The sequence below is a fragment of the Hyla sarda genome, chromosome 4, assembly GCF_029499605.1.
Source record: "Hyla sarda isolate aHylSar1 chromosome 4, aHylSar1.hap1, whole genome shotgun sequence".
Taxonomy (NCBI): Eukaryota; Metazoa; Chordata; class Amphibia; order Anura; family Hylidae; genus Hyla; species Hyla sarda.
Window position 1 is genome coordinate 37,511,484 of NC_079192.1, and position 22,879 is coordinate 37,534,362.

General features: G+C 44.5%; 1 protein-coding gene across 4 annotated transcripts in view; it reads right to left on the reverse strand.

Annotated features, from left to right (window-relative positions):
* PDE4A (phosphodiesterase 4A) overlaps positions 1 to 22,879 on the reverse strand; it is a 1,221,221-nt gene that overhangs the window by 329,671 nt on the left and 868,671 nt on the right. Inside the window, exon 1 of one of the 4 annotated variants that reach the window (XM_056570563.1) lies at positions 9,226 to 10,189. The exons of the other annotated variants lie outside the window; for them this stretch is intronic. Coding sequence (XP_056426538.1) covers positions 9,226 to 9,515 — 290 coding nt within the window. The 5' untranslated portion in view covers positions 9,516 to 10,189. Of the gene's footprint in view, positions 1 to 9,225; positions 10,190 to 22,879 lie in introns of those variants that run through there. 4 annotated transcript variants of the gene reach the window in all.

Here is a 22,879-nt window from a genome sequence, read left to right on the forward strand (position 1 = left end):
TAGCCACTCCTTTTAGGGGTGCAGCCCTCGCAGCGTCTCTGTGAGTATTGGCTGAAGCCTTACATGTTGAGTGATGCTTCCTTGCACTGCACGCAAAAGCGTAGGGATGAATGAGGAAAGTTCGGTTGCAGTGTAGCATCAGCTATTGGCCAGTGCAGGGTGGCATCAGACGTTAGCAAGTTTCACAGAAAAGGATCAAACACAATGATGCCGCCAGAAGGACAAACAAGGGGCGGAACAAAATTCTAAGCAGCACAAAAGGCAGAGACTAATGGTCTTACCCTCCCACGGATGACCAGGACCCCTCCAATATTGCAGGGTAAGGCAAACGTGCATGAAAGCCAGCAAAGGGAAAAAACCACATTACCAACGGAGTACCCTTTTAAGGATTATCCAAATGCCAGGACAACCTGTGGCATAAACCGAATGTAGATACTGTAAATGTCTTCAGTGAAATCTAAATTTTCATGTTTAAAGGTGGTGGATTTTAAAGAGTCAGGGGCATTGATAGGACAAATGTTTGCATATATGACACGGCACACAGAGTACCACAGTGCCCATTGATAAAAGATAAAACAGCCTCTGAGGGATTAGATACATGGAGAGTAGGTAGGGAGGAGAAGCTACAGAGAGCCACGAGCAGACAGACTGCAAGAAGACCTCAGGAGTTTACAATGAGTACCAAATCTTACCCTAGTACTGGTTTCACAGCTTACACTGCTTGGTACTGTTCTATATTGTCCTCCATGCTGCTGCTGCTTTTTTGGGTATGCTGTAGATATATAGGGGAGCAGGGTTCCCTCTTTGATGTATATGAGTAGTGCATGGGAGACAATACTAGTCTACACCCACTAGCTCAGAGACCACTGAAAAGAGACGGATCTTAGAGAGGAAAAAACTGGAGGAAAATGTCATATACACATATATGGGTTGGAAATAGTACACACAATTTATCTTGAAGTTTATCCTGAAAAGTTGCTGGAACTTACAGTTATGTTTACAAAGGGTTCAAACTAAAGTGAACCAATCCGAACAGAAGTGCAAAGTTCTAGCAACCCACTAGAGGGTTAATTTTATTCTAAGTGTACAAAGATAGAAATAACGAGAGGCCACTTTTTCCGTATATATGCTAATTAAGTGCTAACTGGCACAGGTGGTGTAACTGGCACTCTGATGTCAGCAGCCGCCGGCCGCAGCGCCGCCCAGCTCATCAATATTCCTCCCCTCCCTCCGCCTCTCCCTCTTCTCCCCGCTCTGTAATGAAGAGGGAGAATCGATGGGAGGGGAGGAATATTGATGAGCCGGGCAGATCAGGGCACAGTAGGCATCAAACTGATCAGCGTCCCCCGCACTACCAGCCAGTAGCGCTGGTTAGTGTGGGGGGGGGGAGGGAAAGCTGACAAATTTTCCTTTAACTATCCAACGCGCTTCTCGTTGCAGTAATAGCTTGCGTTTCTTAATGCCTTCAGCGGGGAACACCCTTTCAATTGCGAACATTTTTAAGCAAGTATGATCATTATCATGCACTTCTTGCAGATGAGAAATGAATCGGGGGGATCCTTTCCCTGTTTTTAGAGAGTATATGTGTTCCCTAAAACGGCATTGAGAGATCTGTAAAACTGTTAGCATGGGCAAACGATAGCATAGACTAATCCTTTTGTTTTAAAGCAAATGCAACCATTTACCTTAATCTGAAGGCCTCCTACAGAAATGTTTTTATCTGTGCACATAAATGTGCACCAAGCGCAGGAACCATACCTGTAGTTTCCTGCCAGGAGGCATTTTAATAACCAGTTGGTGTTATGATCTTTCTGGGAAAATTTGCTGCATACTACTGTACTTCCTATGCTTCGAGATTATTTGAAAGATATGACAGGTTTTTGACTGCTAATTTGCATTAAATCGGTATCATTTTGAATAATGTACCAATGTTTGTGAATTATGTTTTTTTTATTTTTTCTGTCATCGAACTAAATGTGAATGCAAAACGCTCAGTTTGAACATTGGTGTTGGGATGTACTTTCATGCGTCATTTCCAAAGCAATGAAAACCGACTCTGTGATTTAGCTTTTTCAAGGGCTGAATCCAAAATTTTGGAAGGGTAACCTTTTTCTGAGAATCTACTGTACAGATCTTCTGCTTGCTTTAAAAAGTTGTTAGGTTAATGGTTGCATTTTCTGTAAAACAAAAGGATTAGTCTACGCTATCGTTTGCCCATGCAAACGGTTTTACATTTGAAAGGGTGTTACCCACTGAAGGCTTTGAGAAACGCAAGCTATAACTGCAAGGAGAAGCGCGTTGGATAGTTAATATTCATGCTCTAGGAAATCTTGGTCTTAATGATCGGTCTGATTTAAGTATGTTTAACCATGAGGAGGTGTATGGTGCTTTGTTTTTAACGTTTTAGTCTATTCTTTTATATATATGTTCTGACACACCTGTGTCACATGGGAAAGAAGGTATATACCTCCCCCCACACAGGTGAAGGTATGCAGTCTCATGAAGCATGACTCCGTGTGAAACAGCCACTGTAATTGCACCACCATCCAGGCGTCTTGTCCTGACGGCATTTTTTAATGCAAAGAATAAAGTGAAGTTCATCGGAGCACAGAAGCGGTGAGTGGCCTCTCGTTATTTCTATCTTTGTACACTTTGGATGTATCTAAAATGTATTATTTATTCTACAGTTGTAGTGATCTACTGGAAAATAATATAGTGCAGTCTCCTGATTTGTGATGTCATCACTGTGAACACATGACATCACATACAGTGACATCTAGTGTAGATAGATTAGCCTTCTGGTCAGTTGATCATTTTGGAAATTGCAAACTAGAGCTGTGAAACCTGAACAACTTCCAGCATATCCAGAGAGCTGTAGTCCTGTTGGGAGTTGTCATTTCGCTTCTATAAAAGGTCATGCAGTATCTTTCTCTTTATTTCTGGACTCTGACCTTTTATGCACCTGTTATTGTCACTCATATTTCCTTTACGTCCCCTCCATCCAAGCGAGTACCGAATAGCTATTTAATTTCTTCGTTTTCTGTACTTTCGAAAAATTACATCGTTTGGATGATGACTAAGCCGCCAATGTTATTTATCTGCTGTAATCCAGTTGTCTCTCTTCATGCAAACACAGGAAATAACCTTATAGTCAAGTTTTCCTGTTATTTTTAACCGCTCATTAAAGTAACATCATCCATATGTGGTAGCAAAGTAGCAACATGTCCAAATTGGGGAATTCCTGGCCAGATTGCAGAAATTTGTGTAACACTTTAGGAGCACCAGTGACATCATCACTGACATTCCAGACTTTATCATGCAATGATGCGGTACCGCAAGTAAAACTCTATGATATGCCCAAAAGTCACAGAATTTGCAGAGAAATTACTTAAGTCTTGTGTAAATTGAGTGACTTTTCAGAATATATGCTGCTCATACCAGGGGAGGGTAGGAGTCTGGAAGGGAGCTCGGCCTTGCATGGATGCGGTGGTGCCAGGGTCCGTCCTCCTTACATACGACTTTTGTTCAGGCTTGGGAGACTAAAAGTTGCAGAAATGTACGCCAGCACATAGATGGCATAGATTTCTGTACTGGGCGCAAGGGCAGCCACGGACTTCCTGGATTTACTAAAAAGGCATGCACCACTTAGAAAATCCAGCAGACGAAAAATGGGGAGAGCTGCCAATAGTAAATGTCCACCATAGTCCCCAGTATACATCAGTGACATCCAATATCTCAGGCTATACATAGTTCCCAATACACATCAGCGACACCCGGACAGGGCTAGTGCAAGGACTTTTGCCACCCTAGGTGAAAGCTAATTTTGCCGCCCCCTTGACCCCGCCCATTGGCTCCACCCTTTGACATGCCCCACCTTACTACTGGGGTTGCACACTAAAAACCTCCTCCTCATGTAATCCCTTTACTACTGAGGTGACACACTGTGCAGTGGATCTCACAGCGCTCCACCGGCATGATGAGGGGATGGAGGGGTTTGGGGGTTCTTTATGTCTGTCAGAGGAGAGGATCGCTACCTGTCCTTCTCCTCCAGCATGATGAGGACAGGGGGTGATAGAAAAAGTAGCTGGTTGAGAGGCCGCTCTAGACGGCTGCCTATTTTGCCTATAGGCAGAGCCGTCCCTGCACCCCAAACCTTAGAATATACAGATGTAGCCCTGAATACACATCAATGATACCTAACCCTAAGAATATACAGATGTAGCCCCCAATACACATTAGTGACATTCCAGACCTTCGAATATACAAATATAGCTCCCACTACACATCAGTGATACCCCAGACCTTATAACACAGCAGAGATCCCTCTTAGTCACTTGGGTTGTACCCTGCTAGGGGTTGGAGACAAGTGTTGTAGACCATCTTTACATTCCAATCAGGGGTACAGGAACTTAAGACAGAACTTGACACAAAACAAAAAAGAATAAAACAACTCCAAAACTGTAGGGTACATATAGTACATATGGAATTGTATGGCTTAGATCAGCCTAATGCTGTAACGCAGAGGATGGTAATGACACAAATAGGGGGTGAGAATCAGTCTCCAGTCGATGTCACTCTAGAATTAATGGCATGAGCTATAAAGGGATAATATGCCCCAAGCCACTACTAGTTCCTAGTATAAAAGAAGACAATGGTAAAATGAGACCCATAGAAAAGAGATGCAACCAAACCTACTGTGGCTGATTAAACAAAAAATGATGAAGTTGTCATAAAAATGTGAGCAGTAAATGAATCTAATGACAAAGATAGAATATGCAGTGATATCACCGACTGCAGAATTCTGCTTCCCCCAACAACACGCTGCACAATGGGGCCTCGCCTCTGTGCTGGGGGATAACAATATCAGTGACCCCCATGGAGGAAATGGCGCTTCCTCTCGGATATTGACAGGGTAGAGGGTGAGGTAATACCAGAGTAAGACTAAGTCATATCTGGGAAAGACATATACAGAAACGGGAATATTTTACGGAAAATCTTAACAGTTTTGGACATTATTTTTACTATAGTTTTAGATCATTGTAGGCAGAATCTATACAGCTTGTGATGCCCACTTCAGGGCCTGGAGAGGTGAAGCATAACACAGGAAATCAAAGATCACCAAAGAGGGAATTCCTTGATATTTCTTTGATAAAGGATCGAAGAGGGCAAAGAATGAAAGGGAATCAGAAAATACCAAAATGGGAATTCTTTGTGTCACTCTCGAAATCTGGATATGTATTTCCAAAAGTCCCATGCAAGTCTATGGCACCTCTGGCAAATGCATCTCCAGCTCGCAATTGTCTCGGGGAAAGTCTTGGCTTAGAAGCTGCCTGGGATTTAAACAGATATCTTGCAGACTGACCACTGCTGGATGTATGCTTTACAGGAACAGTCTGGGAAGAACTTATACATGGTGTTATACATACTACCAGAACCTTTGGACTCCTGTCTTTAGTGTTTTTTTTATATTCCTGTGTCCTTCTCAGGCACTGTATTAGGCATAAAACTGTGTATATGTTCTTCCTGCAATGCGCCTTTAAAGGGGTACTCCGGTGAAAACCTTTTTTCTTTTAAATCAACTGGCTTCGGAAAGTTAAACAGATTTTTACATTACTTCTATTAAAAAATCTTAATCCTTCCTGTACTTATTTGCTGCTGAATACTACAGAGGAAATTCTTTTCTTTTTGGAATACTCTCTGATGACATCACAAGTACAGTGCTCTCTGCTGACGTTATTATAATTATAATAAGTCTTTATTTATTTATTGTTGTCCTTAGTGGGATTTGAACCTAAGGCTCCAGCGCTGCAAGGACGCAGTGCTAACCACTAAGCCACCATGCTGCCATTAGCATATGTCTGCTATGCACGGTTGCTAAAATGGACAGAGATGTCAGCAGAGAGCACTGTGCTTGTGATGTCATCAGTGTTCCAAAAAGAAAGGAATTTCCTCTGTAGCATTCAGCAGCTAATAAGTACTGGAAGGATTAAGATTTTTTAATAGACGTAATTTACAAATCTGTTTAACTTTCTGGCACCAGTTGATTTAAAAGAAAAAAAGGTTTTCACCAGAGTACCCCTTTAACACTCCATGAGCTTTGTTCTTTAAACTCTGGTAGGACCAAACTTAAATTGGACCACTGTATGGCAAATAGTTGGACCCTCTGCCTGACACCATAGTTTTGCAGTACCATCAAAGAAACAAAAGAGACTAAAAATGCTTGCCAACAAGATATGTAAATCATATTAACGGGAATGGGGGGTGGGTAGTTTCTGTTTCTGTGTGGTCGTCACGCTGCACACTTGGAGCCTCCAGTGCTGTAGAGAACGCGCAAAGGTGGGTGCTGAATGACAGATTGCGGGATCAGACATTTTATCCCCTATCCTTTGGATAAAGATGTTTAGGTCCGGAGTACCCCTTTAACAACAGCATCTAAAGAGGAGTGATTAAAAGACAGGACCTAAGATGTGGAACAGTGTGGGCAATCACTGTTCTATACAGGCACATGGAATCATATGCCAATCATGGACATTAGATGATGGGCATCAGATTATATCGATCTGCAAACAATCAGATGTCTATGGGATCAGTCTGACAAATCCTCTAGCATTAATGGAAAAAAATAGGATCAGATAAACTACATTTTCTTTAAAGTGGTTGTTAAATTAACCCCTGCTACCTATAGGTGGCACTAAAGAGACAGTTTTCTCCTTTCTGTCAGAGTGCTCATTTGAATATGTTGTCCCAGGGAGCATTGTAAGACTCCACACAACAGCTGGGTCACCACAAGGAAAACATGTAGGAGCATGACCCTGGGTAATCATGCCGGTAATTGCACTCTGAATGGGGGTGTTTCTGATAAGCCAAACCCCTTTAAAACTACACAACCTCACACTATGTGGGTAAAAAAGATATAAAGCAAAAGATCGATAACTAGTGGTCGGAATAATAACCAAATCATTTAAAACAATGAAAAGGGATTTTATCCAAGTCATTGCAACCCATCAATTGGAAAATGTCATCAGCAAAGGTTAAACATTTTCTAGAGAGAAAGTACCACTAGTTTCTACTATACGTACACTATTTCACTACTTATTTGTTTCCATGCCCAATTGCTTCAGACAGTCTGGTCTACTGGTTTGGGCTCAATACAAATAGGTAAAACAGAGAAATGTCTTTAGGGAATTGTGCCATCAGGGCCCACTAAGGAACAGTCTCTTCACTTGGCATATGAAATGGGATTGTCCTCAGGTACAACCAGGGCTCAAGTCCTGCAGGAACATGTGGGAACTGAGTTCCTGCACTTTTTCCACAGCGGGAACACCGTTCCCATTAGCAGAAGTCCTGCAGGACCAGCACTTCAGTAGAAATCTTGGGTGAGTTCCCTCACTTTTTTTTCTCAGTACTTTACCCCTGGGTACAACCCATTTTAAGTGTACTGAATTTTGTCAATCCAACCATGGGAAAATCAGACTGTTGTACAATATTTGTGCGTATCAGCCCCATAGCTCCCACCTTCCCCATTGCCACGCGTGTTTGAGGGATAGGTGGCTGCGGCATGGATTGGCCGGACATGTTATCTCTGTGAATGCCGGATTGGGAATTTGTTGCTAGCGACAGTTTGCCTTAAACTGGTGTACACATAAAATTGCGCTGTCTGTGTGACATTGAAAACCTTTTTGGGTCACCCAGTCTTGTGAATATTGGGAATTGAAGTCAGCCTATGTGGTCATAATCTATCCCAAGGCCCCCATGTGTGGCGATTCTGGTTGCACTTGGCATCCTTAAATATACAGAGGAATACGGCCTGTTTGATCTATAGGAAGGTGCTCATCAACAAGTGAAACACCTTTTGATATCGTATTTTTTGTATACTATTATATGGAGGACTGGCAACTTTAAGAAGATACTACAAGCAATTTGTCCAGCTATATTTCTCCTTCTATGTGAAGGCGTAATTAACTTTTTGTGCATATTTATGCTTTAACATCTGACTGTCACGTGCTTACAATAGGTTTATCATATTCTACAAATTATTTGTGCTATTTTGTAATATCATCCCCAATCTTTGTGCATATTTGTATATTTTTCACTTGTTTTTTGTAATCCCTTGATGAACCACTGTACATTACAGGATACACGGGGAAAACATGTTGGGATATGCAGGTGTTCATCATAGGAGAAGCTAATTAATTAATATTTTTTCAGCTTTTTTTGATAATTGGTCTTTTTGAATATTATGGGAGTTTTTAAGGATATGAATAAATGGATGTTTTAGCTCTAAGTGATTTTGGTTATTCAGGCTGCCACACAACCCCTGACACTGCCCTGCAAATCCAGGTCTCCTTTGACTTCCTACCAAGATCTAAAGCTATGTAAAGACATGAGGTTTTTGCAGGTACTGATATCTATATCGATATCTATATGGACCTACTGGATCATGCACCAATACTTGCCTTTAGAGGGAAAAAAAAAAAAAAAGGATCAGGGAAGTTGGTCACACACATTTTATATGCATTGGCCAAACATGGTGATTTCGGAGGGACCAGCAGACAATCTAATGTGTATGGTCCTCTCCTGACACCTCGATTGAAGATTTTGGGGAAGAGAAGGATCAGGAATATTGTATTGCAACCAAACGATCCTCAGGATGGAAGGTATTTGATCATGGATTTGGACGCCGATTAGCCCCACTTAGTGGAAACAATGTGTATCCTGGCTGCCTGGCACTGAATCTGCATTGAAAAGTGCTAAAATAAAATCTACGGAATGTGGATTTTACATGGATTTCGATGTCCATGAGACCTTACCCTAAGGGTCCTTGTTAATGGAGGAGTTAGACAACCCCCTTTCATACACAGTATTTAAAACATATAGAGAGATTCCCTTACTCTACACGCCTTTCTTAGCCAATTGGCCTTTTGGGTTGGTTAGGATTGTCCCACTGGCCTCCCATACAAGGCAACATGGTTAACCAAGTAGTAGGGAGTACAACTACAATTCCTGTTCCCACTTTACATAACATGATATTGAGTCGTGAACACATCAGATTACGTCATCTACAATTACTACAGAGTCAGACAAAGTACTATAGTCTACGAAAACTACTTAGACCGTTACAGTAGATAGCTTGAAATTTCTTGAAAATGAAGACACTTACCATTAATTTCTAGAATTGTTGACTACAAGAATTAAAGTAGAACTCTAAGTGAAGCGATTACATACCGGTGTTTATGGCTTGCATGGCTGTTGCTGGTGGTCCCGTGGAAAGATGACGGCCAGGACATTCTGGATTTTCTTAGGCCAGGACGGTCGCTCGTATCCATGGCATCGGCTCTCTCCATCTGCCGGTGAGGGTGGCGATCCGTGTCTGAGTAACCCCGATGTTTTATTCTGATGGGTGTCCGTGGTTGCCTCCATAGATGCTGTGGAGGTTTTAGGGTGGCTTGTCCCTCCCGCGGCACGGGAAGAGACAGCGAGAGACTTTTTTTCGTGCAGGATGGTACTTCCATCATTGTGCAAAGGAAGAAACAAAAATAAAGGAAATAGCAAAAAAAATAAAATATATCTGGAGAAGAAAAATAAAATCAGTAACAAATCATCTACCGATAATGTGCATTGATGAAAAAAAAATAAAGGGATCTGTCCGGCATGTGACACCTCTACTGATCCATCGATTGTATAAAAGAAAGGCAAATCAAGAGTTAAATTGGCTTCACTGCGTCCAAAACATACAAAACCTGATATAAAAATAAAGGAATCAAAGAAAACAATTCTAGGCCAAAAAAATTATAGAAAAATAAAGGCAGGTCGTGATTATTGAGACGAAAATATTAGCAATACGAAATCTGTCTAAAGGCGAGGGGGGGGGAGCAGCAAGAAACGCACAAGGCTTGTTCCTTACGGGATGGCTGTCTATTATTAGAAGAAGCTGAATTTTCTTAAAGCGAGAAGATAAAAAACGAAACGTCTAGTTATCCTTTACTGCAGCTTTCGTTCTCCCATCAGCTGTCAGCGTATAGCAGCTATACGTACGGATTTATAGCGACATCAACAGTATAGAAGCTTAGGAGTCGATAGCAAAGTCTCGTCTTCTCCGGAGATTATTGCTTATGTTATTGCCAAGGTAGAGATGGGATTTTATTGCACATAGGTTGCAGACAGGGTACAGGATGGCATCGGTATGATGGGCAGATTCTATGGGGAGGGGGGCTGCACACTGGCATTTAGGGCAAAGATCAGATGCATCTGCAGTGGGGTCCATGCACTGCTCCTCAGGGTGGTCACATCATGTCTTCTGGGCATTCATCCTGGCAATGCCAGCTTGTTGGCAGAATGAGAATCTCTTTAGACTGTGCATTTAGGGCTCCTCAGATGACAGGTTTCAGTGGAGAAGCAGCTGTCACTCACACCCCCTCCCCTGTCTGGAGACCCCTTTCCAGATTCTGGGGTGATTTCTATGGGTATGATTATTATGGGTGGCAGGGATCAGTATTTGTGCCGTCGTTCCTCCTCACATATGGTTGGCATTCTTAATTCTAAGCACAAGAGAAATCATTCTAAGGAAAACTCTCTGTCCCGGAGTATCAAGCAGTTACCGCCGCGTCTTCTGCACCTGTCTCGGGGTCTCCTTCATAAGTGCACGCGTGAATTGGGCTCCTGGAGGTCGGAGGCTGCAGGAAGTACTGAGGCGGCATCGTCCATCCTGCTCTCAGCCAATTCAGATAGCGCTGTGCGGGGAATCCCGTGACTGAAAAGCCGGAGCGGCGTTAACCCACCTCCTCTCTCTGCCCAGACTGCTGGGCGACTGGCAGAACTCAGGTGTCTCCCGCCTCCCCACAGCCGCTGCTGTGACGTCACTAGGGAGGCGGGCGCGCTGCGCTGGTACCTCCCCCATTCAGCGGAGACAGGAGAACACAACCAATAGGAGGGGAGGACTGTAGTCAGCCACTCCCGCTGGGAAGGCACGTGGGGTCCCTGATGACAGTTGGAGCAAATTTAGTTTAGAGGTTATTTTTCTTTATTTTTTTAAATATAAATTGATTTAAAATATTTTTTTTACTCTCCCTAATGATGGAGAAATGGGAATGATTTTGAATTCCAGCATGTCCCAGCATCTGATCAAAGTTATTCTTGACACCCGACAGCCTTAACCCCTTAAGGACCAAGCCCATTTTTCGATGGAATAGATATATATATATATATATATATATATATATATATATATATATATATATAGATATATATTTTTTTTTTTTTTTTTTATCAACTGGTGCCAGAAAGTTAACCAGACTTGTAAATTACCTTTATTAAAAAAAAATTCTTTACCCTTCCAGTACTTTTTAGCAGCTGTATGCTACAGAGGAAATTCTTTTCTTTTTGAATTTCTTTTTTGTCTTGTCCACAGTGCTCTCTGCTGACACCTGATGCCCGTGTCAGGGACTGTCCACAGCAGCACAGATTTGTAATAGGGATTTTCTCCTGCTCTGAACAGTTCCTTACACGGGCATCAGGTGTCAGCAGAGAGCACTGTGGACAACAAAAAAATGAAATTCATAAAGAAAAGTATTTCCTCTGTAGCATACAGCTGCTAAAAAGTAATGGAAGGGTAAAACAAATGTTTTCCACTGGAGTACCCCTTTAAGGATCAGAGCATTTTTTGCACATCTGACCACTGTCACTTTACGCATTAATAACTCTGGAATGCTTTTACTTTTGAATTTGATTCCGAGATTTTTTTTTCGTGACATATTCTACTATAACATAGTGGTAAATTTTCGTTGATACTTGCATCATTTCTTGGAGAAAAATTCCAAAATGTTATAAAAAATGTGAAAAGTTTGCATTTTTCTAACTTTGAAGCTCTCTGCTTATAAGAAAAATAGACAACCCAAATAAATTATATACTGATTCACATATACAATATGTCTACTTTATGTTTGCATCATAAAATTGACGAGTTTTTACTTTTGGAAGACATCAGAGGGCTTCAAAGTTCAGCAGCAATTTTTCACAAAATTTTCAAAATCTGAATTTTTCAGGGGCCAGTTCAGTTTTGAAGTGGATATGAGGGGTCTTCATTATTAGAATTACACCACAAATTACCCCATTATAAAAACTGCACCCCTCAAAGTATTCAATGACATTCCGAAAGTGTGTTAACCCTTTAGGTGCTTCACAGGAATAGCAGCAAAGTGAAGGAAAAAATTTTAAATCTTCATTTTTTACACTAACATTTTCTTGTAGACCCATTTCATTAAACTGCAGGTTTTTTCCCCAAATTTACTATTTTTACAACAGGTAATAGGAGAAAATTCCCCCCAAAAGTTGTAGCCCCATTTCTTCTGAGTATTGAAATACCCCATGTGTGGACATAAATTGCACTGCAGGTGCACTACAATGCTCAGAAGAGAAGTACCGTATATACTCGAGTATAAGCCGAGTTTTTCAGCACGATTTTTCGTGCTGAAAACACCCCCCTCGGCTTATACTCGAGTGAACTCCCCCACCCGCAGTGGTCTTCAACCTGCGGACTTCCAGAGGTTTCAAAACTACAACTCCCAGCAAGCCAGGGCAGCCATCGGCTGTCCGGGCTTGCTGGGAGTTGTAGTTTTGAAACCTCCGGAGGTCCGCAGGTTGAAGACCACTGCGGCCTTCAACATCATCCAGCCCCCTCTCACCCCCTTTAGTTCTGAGTACTCACCTCCGCTCGGCGCTGGTCCGGTCCTGCAGGGCTGTCCGGTAAGGAGGTGGTCCGGTGAGGAGGTGGTCCGGGCTGCTATCTTCACCGGGGAGGCCTCTTCTAAGCGCTTCGGGCCCGGCCTCAGAATAGTCACGTTGCCTTGACAACGACGTAGATGCGTCGTTGTCAAGGCAACGGCTCTATTCCGGGCCGGAAGCGCGGAGAAGAGGCGCCCCCGGTGAAGATAGCAGCCCGGACCACCTCCTCACCGGACCACCTCCTTACCGGACAGCCCTGCAGGACCGGACCAGCGCCGAGCGGAGGTGAGTACTCAGAACTAAAGGGGGTGAAAGGGGGCTGGATGATGTTGAAGGCCGCAGTGGTCTTCAACCTGCGGACCTCCGGAGGTTTCAAAACTACAACTCCCAGCAAGCCCGGACAGCCGATGGCTGCCCGGGCTTGCTGGGAGTTGTAGTTTTGAAACCTCTGGAGGTCCGCATGTTGAAGGCCGCAGTGGTCTTCAACCTGCGGACCTCCGGAGGTTTCAAAACTACAACTCCCAGCAAGCCCGGACAGCCGATGGCTGCCCGGGCTTGCTGGGAGTTGTAGTTTTGAAACCTCTGGAGGTCCGCATGTTGAAGGCCGCAGTGGTCTTCAACCTGCGGACCTCCGGAGGTTTCAAAACTACAACTCCCAGCAAGCCCGGACAGCCGATGGCTGCCCGGGCTTGCTGGGAGTTGTAGTTTTGAAACCTCTGGAGGTCCGCATGTTGAAGGCCGCAGTGGTCTTCAACCTGCGGACCTCCGGAGGTTTCAAAACTACAACTCCCAGCAAGCCCGGACAGCCGATGGCTGCCCGGGCTTGCTGGGAGTTGTAGTTTTGAAACCTCTGGAGGTCCGCAGGTTGAAGACCACTGAGGGCGAATGATGAGAAGAGGATGATGAAGGGGGGGGGGTGTGGGGATGATGAAGGGGGGTGGGGATGATGAAGGGGGGGGGGATGTGGGATGATTACAAGGGGATGATGAAGGGGGGATGTTTGGGATGATAAGGGGATGTGTGGGATGATGACAAGGGGATGATGAAGGGGGGATGTGTGGGATGATAAGGGGATGTGTGGGATGATGACAAGGGGATGATGAAGGGGGGATGTGTGGGATGATGACAAGGGGATGATGAAGGGGGGATGTGTGGGATAAGGGGATGTGTGGGATGATGACAAGGGGATGATGAAGGGGGGATGTGTGGGATAAGGGGATGTGTGGGATGATGACAAGGGGATGATGAAGGGGGGATGTGTGGGATGATGACAAGGGGATGATGAAGGGGGGATGTGTGGGATGATAAGGGGATGTGTGGGATGATGACAAGGGGATGATGAGGATGTTAATGACGGGTCTGGATGATGACAGGGGGGGATGAGGTATTTCCCACCCTAGGCTTATACTCGAGTCAATAACTTTTCCTGGGATTTTGGGTTGAAATTAGGGGTCTCGGCTTATACTCGGGTCGGCTTATACTCGAGTATATACGGTAGCCACATTTGGCTTTTTGAAAGCAAATTTAGCTGAAATTATATTGGGGGGGGGCATGTCACATTTAGGAAGCCCCTATGGTGCAAGAACAGCAAAAAAAAAAGCCCCACAAGGCATACTATTTGGGAAACAACACCCCTAAAGGCATGAAATAAGGCATACAGTGCGCCCAATGGCGCTCCTTCTCTTCTGAGCATTGTAGTTCGCCCGCAGAGCACTTTACATCCACATATGGGGTATTTCCATACTCAGAAGAAATAGGGTTAAAAAAAATTTGGAGGCTTTTTCTCCTATTATCCCTTGTGAAAATGAAAAATTTGGGTTAACACCAGCATTTTAGTGAAAAAAATCTAACTTTTCATTTTCATGTCCAACTTTAGCGGAAATTTGTCAAACACCTGTGGGGTGTTAAAGGACAACTGCAGCGCAATATACACTTATCCCCTATCTACAAGATAGGGGATAAGTGTTTGATCGCGGGAGGGTCCGACCGCTGGGACCCCCCGAGATCTCCCTAACGGGGCGCCGCCATAAGCGCTCATAGTGAGCACTAAGGGCGCGTAGCGTCGACCTAGAGGTCGACGGTGACGCCCCGTCTCCTCCTCGTCCCCATACAGTTCTATGGGGGAGCCGGGGAGGCACGAACGCTGCCTCCCCGCCTCTCCCATAGAGATGCATGGAGAAGGCATGCCGGCTGCAACGTCATGCAGCGGCAGGCACGCCCCCTGCACGGGACAGCCGCGGCTGCGTACAGGAGATCGTGGGGGGTCCCACCGGTCGAACCCCCCGCGATCAAACACTTATCCTCTATCTTGTAGATAGGGGATAAGTGTATATTGCACTGCAGTTGTCCTTTAACACCCCACAGGTGTTTGACAAATTTCCGCTAACGTTGGACATGAAAATGAAAAGTTAGATTTTTTTCACTAAAATGCTGGTGTTAACCCAAATTTTTCATTTTCACAAGTGATAATAGGAGAAAAAGCCTCCAAATTTTTTTAACCCTATTTCTTTTGAGTATGGAAATACCCCATATGTGGATGTAAAGTGCTCTGCGGGCGAACTACAATGCTCAGAAGAGAAGGAGCGCCATTGGGCTTTTGGAGAGAGAATTTGTTTGGAATAGAAGTCGGGGGCCATGTGCATTTACAAAGCCCCCGTGCTACCAGAACAATGGACCCCCCCCACATGTGACCCTATTTCGGTAACTACACCCCTCACGGAATGTAATAAGGGGTGCAGTGAGTATTTACAGCCCATTGTTGTTTAACAGATCTTTGGAACAGTGGGCTGTGCAAATGAAAAATTACATTTTCATAAGGGGTAAAAGGAGTGTGTGAGGGTATATGTATATGTAGTGTTTTACCCTTTATTTTGTGTAGTGTAGTGTAGTGTTTTTAGGGTACATTCACACGGGCAGGGATTCACAGCAGCGGAAAATTTGCTGCATCTCAAACTTGTAGTGAGAAACTCGCTGTAAACCCCTGCCCATGTGAATGCACCCTGTACATTCACATGGGGGGGGGGGGGGGGAGCAGCATTGCTGGACTTTGGCTGTCCGGCAATGCTGGGGTTTTTAGTTATGCAACAGCTGGAGGCACACTAGTAAATTTGCTACTTAACTCAGTGTTTCGCAACCAGTGTGCCTCCAGCTGTTGCAAAACTACAACTCCCAGCATGTACGGTCTGTCAGTGCATGCTGGGAGTTGTAGTTTGCAACAGCTAGAGGCACACTGGTTGCAAAACACTGAGTTAGGTAACAAACTCTCAGTGTTTCGCAACCAGTGTGCCTTCAGCTGTTGCAAAAACTACAACTCTCAGCATGCAGTAACAGCCAAAGGGAATGCTGGGACTTGTAGTTATGCAACAGCTGGAGGCACACTACTACAACTTCCAGCATGCCCTTTGGCTGTCCGTGCATGCTGGGGGTTGTAGTTATGCAGCATCTGGAGGCACACTGGTTGCAAAACACTGAGAGTTTGTTACTTAACGCAGTGTTTCCCAACCCGTGTGCCTCCAGCTGTTGCCGAACTACAACTCCCAGCATGCCCAGACAGCCGAAGGGCATGTTGGGAGTTGCAGTAATGCAACAACTGGAGGAGAACAGTTTGGAGACCACTGTGTAGTGGTGTCCAAACTGTAGCCCTCCAGATGTTGTAAAACTTCAACTCCAAGCATGCCCGGATTGCTAAGGCATGCTGGGAGTTGTAGTTCGGCAACATCGGACGAGCCAGATGTTGCAGAACTACAACTCCCAGCATGCCTGGACTGTCTGGTCATGTTGAGAGTTGTAGTTTTGCAACACCTGGAAGGGCAACGTTTGGGGACCACTGCACAGTGGCTGTCTGGGCACGCTGGGAGTTGTAGTTTTGAAACTCCTAGAAGCAGCAGTGAAGATCACTTTACAGCGATCTTCACTGCTGCCTCTGACACCACCGCCTCTGCCTCCACTTGCTTGCCGCCTCCTAACTGCTGCCCCCCATCAACGGCCTCTGCAGCCATCGCAGCTAACTTCCCCCGCTCTGCCCGGACTTTCAGGAGAGGGCAGAGCAGGGGATCTGAACTCTCCCCCCCCCCCCCCCGCCCCTGCCCTGCGATTGGCCAGTCAGTCCTGACCAGCCAATCGCAGGGGATAGGAGGAGGTGGCATCCCTGCCACCTCACTCCTATCCTTTAGAATGATCGCAGCTGTCTCTGACAGCTGCGATCATCCCAATTTTCGGGGCGATTGGGTAACCAGAGACCCATTCAGGACGGAAAAGCAGTGATTTGCAGGTCTGATTGCTAACAAGGGGGCCTCAGGACCCCTACAGGGGTATGCACGGGGTGCCTGCTGAATGATTTCAGCAGGCATCCCTGTCCGGTCCCGAACCCGGCGAGCAGTGGGGACCAGAATCCCCACGGGCGTACAGGTATGCCCTTGGTCCTTAAGTACCAGGACGTCAGGGCGTACCTGTACGCCCTATGTCCTTAAGGGGTTAAAGAGGAACTCTGATACATATGTTCTTATCCCCTATCCACAGGAATAGCAGATAAGTGTCTAATGACTGAGGGTCCAACTGCTGGGACCCCCGCAATCTCCTGTCCAGCATCCTGGCTCTCCTAATGCACAGAGCGACCTCTGTTCCGTGCATGGATTACTAAGTGCACGCTTAGCACTTTTTCTCTTGGCTCTGTGTTATGTGACCAGGATGGACACAATTTGTAAGTTTATGAGGCTGTCCTTTTCTCACAGACACAAAGATTTTTGACGTGTCCCTATGGCCCCCTTTTTTTTTAAAGATCACGACTGAGATGAACCCACCAGGTTTGCCAATTCTAGGCAACTTTGCCCCAAGTTAAGTATGTTTTTGTATTTTTTGAGAATCATTGTTCAGTTGGGTTCCAACAAGCTTTTGAGGAAGAGGTATCTGGCAGCAGCTTATTTGACCTTGTGAGAGCAAACACGTGCTTGGCCAAACTGAGAGTTCATGTGTATGGAGAGCAGTATTTATAGCTATCGGCTGAAGAAGCATATGGCTGACAGCTATCTTATCAGCCAAACCCGTCGAGTTCAGTGCCAATGGCTGACAGGGGGAAAAAGGATCAAGCATTTGAATTTTAATATGCCTGATCTTTTTGTTCTCAAGGGAGATAAGCCATTAACATGCATAAATCGGCCAAGCCCAGTGTGCATGATTGGGGGATTTGTCAGCCACAGGAACATTTAACCAACAAATGTCAAAAGTGTATAGCCAGCTTTAAGGTGCCCATACACCTTATAGTAAAGTCTACTGAATCTGGCAGGTTTGGCTAACTGTATAAGGGGTATGGTGGCCTTGGCTGGCCACGGCTTACCCACTCCCCATAGTCAAAATATGAATGTTCAGGCCATTCACATAAGATGGTCATCCAGTCCTGCCATGTTTGACCAACACATATTTAAAGAGTACCTGTCATGATCTTGTTAAATGTTATAATCCTCCCAGTTCACTGCCCCCATCATGATTAACCACCCCCTGCCTTTATTTTTATCATTTTTTAGTTTTCTATCTTGATATTGCTCTGTATTGGCAGATTCACAGACTGGGAGGGGGCGTTCTCCAGCAGGCGTGACACCTGAAGCCATACAGGGGAGAACTTCTTCCCTTACTTTGCTACACACAGCCCACAGCAGTTCAGTGTGAGATAAGCTATGATTGGCTAAGACTGCACAAGTGGGTCCCACTATCAGCAACCAGGACCTGCAGATAATGCCGGACATCGCCGAGTGGGCTGATGTCCGACATTAACCCTTTAGATGCCGCAATGAAAGTTGACTGCGGCATCTAAAACGGTAAAAATTAATCCCGGCTGCTCAGGGGGCTGATTGGGACCACTGCAACGAAATCGTGGCATCCCGATCAGCTGAGAGGGCAGTGGTAGGTCCCACACCTTGCTCCCCGCCATCCGATCGGCACTCCAATGCTTCAGTTAGCCATGGCAGGCTGAAGCAATGGACTGCCGATAACACTGATCAATGCTTTGCAATGGCTTAGCATTGAACAGTGTATGCAATCCAATAATTGCATGTAATAGTCCCCTATGGGGACTATTTAACCACTTTCCTAATAAAAATTTGAATCACACACCTTTTCCTATTTTTAAATAAAATAAAGAAAAGAAAAATAAACATAACCACTTAACAGCATGTGGTGTTGCCGTGTGCGTAAATGTCTGATCTTTTAAAATATTTAATTTCAATTAAACTGTACAGTCAATGGCATTTTACACATAAAAAAACAATTACCAAAGTACAGAATTGCATATTTTTGGTTACTTCATATACCATAACATTTTTTATAAAAAGTGATCAAAAAGTCCCATCACAACAAAAATGGTACAGTTAAAACTACAGATCATGGCACAAAAAATGAGCCCTTGTACAGCCCCATATACAGAAGAAAAAAAGTTATAGGGGTTAAAAGAGCACAATTTTAAGCATACTAATTTTCGTACAAAAAAGTTATAATTTTTTTAAAGTAGTAAAATAAAACAAAAACCATATAAAAGTTGGGTGTCATTTTAATTGTATGGATCTACAAAATTAAAATAATGTGTAATTTAGATAATGTGCACTGTGTAGAAACAGAAGCCCCCAAGATTTACAAACTGTTTTTTTTTTTTTTTTTCAATTTTGGCCAGCAAATTTCTTTTTGTTTTACCGTAGATTTTGTGGTAAAATTTGTAATTTCATTACAAAGTACAATTGGTGTCGCAAAAAAAAAGCCCTCATATGGGTCTCTAGGTGGAAAATTGAAAGCGTTATGATTTTTAGAAGGGGAGGAGGAAAAAAAGTAGAGTGCAAAAACAAATAAACCTCTTGTCCTTGTCCGTTTTTATTTGACTATGCTACAGGGCCTGTAAAGTTAGTGTAGTAATATAGTGTCAGTACCTGTGTGTGATGGTGGTCTCGCAATTCTTATGTGATTTTTGCCGCAATATTTATTTTTAACAGTATACAAAATGATGGTCGTCTCAGTTTTTCCCAGGTTGAAGTGCAGCCCGAGACATTACATCACTAGTCAGGTGGTTAATGGCTGCTTGTCTGTTTCAATGGGTGGAGCGATCAATGGGTGGAGCGACCACTGGGTGGTTGGGTGGTGGTGGTGACGTGTGTGTGTGTGTGTGTGTGTGTGGGTGGGGGGGGGGGGGGTGGAGGGTAATCATTCTGCAATGAATTGTAGCTGGATGCACCCTGGTTAGAAAATACTGGTCTTTTGCATGAAAGGCAGCACAGGTTTGTTTCAGTGGGTGGGGTGGCTGATGTGTGGCCTCACACTTACAAACAAGGAATCATGGGGCTTGTAGTTAAAAAGGAAGGGAACTTCAACAGGAAATACCATTTCACCATTTAGCCACAATGTTATGGTAATCTCACAACATAGCCATTTACTACCAAGACAAACACAGATCCTTCCTAAGCATGTCCATTACTGTCTGGCAGGTAAGTACGAAAATCACCTTAAGAGGGGTATTCCAGAAAAAAACTTTTTTTTTTTTTATATCAACTGGCTCCAGAAAGTTAAACAGATTTGTAAATTACTTCTATTAAAACATCTTAATCCTTCCAATAATTATCAGCTGCTGAAGTTGAGTTGTTCTTTTCTGTCTGACAACAGTGCTCCCTGCTGAAATCTCTGCTTGTCTCGGGAACTGCACAGAGTAGAAGAGGTTGGCAATGGGGATTTGCTTCTACTCTTGACAGTTCCTTAGACAGGTGTCATTAGAGACCACTTAGACAGAAAAGAATAACTCAACTGAAAGGATTAAGATTGTTTAATAGAAGTAATTTGCAAATCTGTTTAACTTTTTGATATATACAGTTGAGATATATATATATATATATATATATATATATATATATGTATATATATATATATATATATATATATATATATATATATATATGTAAAAGTTTTTTCCTGGATAACCCCTTTAAGGTGGATAACCCCTTTAATGGCTGTGTGTTAAGTTATTATGAGGGGACACAACATTAAATACTGTTATACAGGCTGTGCACTCAGTACTTTACATTGCAGCAGAAGATCATTTCATCAGTGTTGTCATATGAAAAGATAGAATAAAATCACATTGCAAGTAACTCCAAATTTTACAGTCTAACAATTATGCTAATCAGTCGCAGTGAAATGATAGATGTTGACATGATGGAAAGTGACAAAGTACACATTGTCGCAGTTTATGATGCTACCAGCCGGGTTTACAATATGGAATTTCCAAGTGGAATTTAGTTTTGAAATTTCACTCGGAAATATCGGTGCAGCCCCATTGCTGTGGATAGGATTCCGTGGCACAGTGCACATGACAGAATTTCAGTGGTCGAATTTTCCGTGGGTGAAATTTTGCAGCAGAAAGAATGATCTTGATCATTCTTTCTGTGGAATCTGTGTGGGATACATTGCAGTCTATGGAGATAGCAATGTCAGTGTGGTCCTTGTGCCGAATATTTCCAGCCAGAGATTTGGTAGTCTGAACATTAGAGTACGTTTGTACTGAGAATTCCCACAAGGACAAATTCCAGACAGAGATTTTCAGTGCAGCGGGCACAAATTATGCAGTCAGCACAAAATTTCGCTGAAAGAATGAACATGTTCATTCTTCCGGGGGAAATTCAGCAGCCGAAATTAGTCAGCAGAAATTCTGTTGCGAAACTCCATTGACAGCAATGTGAGTGTTACGCCGAGCGCTCCGGGTCCCTGCTCCTACCCGGAGCGCTCACGGCGTCTCTCTCCCTGCAGCGCCCCGGTCGGTCCCGCTGACCGGGAGCGCTGCACTGACATGGCCGTCAGGGATGCGATTCGCACAGCGGAACGCACCCGCTCGCGAATCGCATCCCAAGTCACTTACCCGTCCCGGTCCCCTGCTGTCATGTGCTGGCGCGCGCGGCTCCGCTCTCTAGGGCGCGCGCGCGCCGGCTCTCTGAGACTTAAAGGGCCAGTGCACCAATGATTGGTGCCTGGCCCAGTTAGCTTAATTGGCTTCCACCTGCTCCCTGGCTATATCTGCTCACTGCCCCTGCACTCGCTTGCCGGATCTTGTTGCCTTGTGCCAGAGAAAGCGTTTAGTGTGTCCAAAGCCTGTGTTACCTGAACTTCTGCTATCCATCTTGACTACGAACCTTGCCGCCTGCCCCCGACCTTCTGCTACGTCTGACCTTGCCTCTGCCTAGTCCTTCTGTCCCACGCCTTCTCAGCAGTCAGCGAGGTTGAGCCGTTGCTAGTGGATACGACCTGGTTGCTACTGCCGCAGCAAGACCATCCCGCTTTGCGGCGGGCTCTGGTGAACACCAGTAGCCTCTTAGAACCGGTCCACCAGCACGGTCCACGCCAATCCCTCGCTGACACAGAGGATCCACTACCTGGAAGCCGAATCGTGACAGTGAGGCTGCTGCAAACCAGATTTAAAGGGGTACTCCGGCCCCAATACATCTTATCCCCTATCCAAAGGATAGGGGATAAGATGTCTGATAGCAGGGGTCCCGCCGTTGGGGACCCCCGCAATATAGCATGTAGCACCGCCCCTGTAAGCACTACAGGAAGCGCTGGAGGCTCTCAGTGTTATGCCTCCCGACCACGGGGACGGAGTATCGTCACGTCACGACTCCGCCCCGTGTGGCGTCACACCGCGCCCCCTGAATGCAAGTCTATGGGAGGGGCGTGACGCCCCCTACCATAGACTTGCATTGAGAGGGCTTGTTTGTAGATTTTGTCTGCAGCAGGTGCAGCCTAAGGGTATGTCCACACGGCAGAATTTCAGCGTGGAATTCCACATGAAAATTCTGCAGTAAATTACGCAGAAATGAATTGCCCATTGACTTCAATTGGATTCCGCTGTCCCATTCACACAGCAGAATTTCTGAAAATGCATAAAAAACACAGAATTCTGTAAAATGGATGCGGATACAGAATATACAGAATTTCGACAGAATTACAGAAAATCCGAAATGTAAACAGGCCATCAATGTATTGATCTCCATAGACAGGTCCTGAATCTTGAATTCCTCCTGCGGAATTTTCCAACGCAAAAATTCTACAGTGTGAATTGTGCAGCAGAATCCCATTAAAAACATTGATATTGCTGCAAACGGAATTGCAAAGTGGAAATTTAGCAGTGTGGATGGGCTCT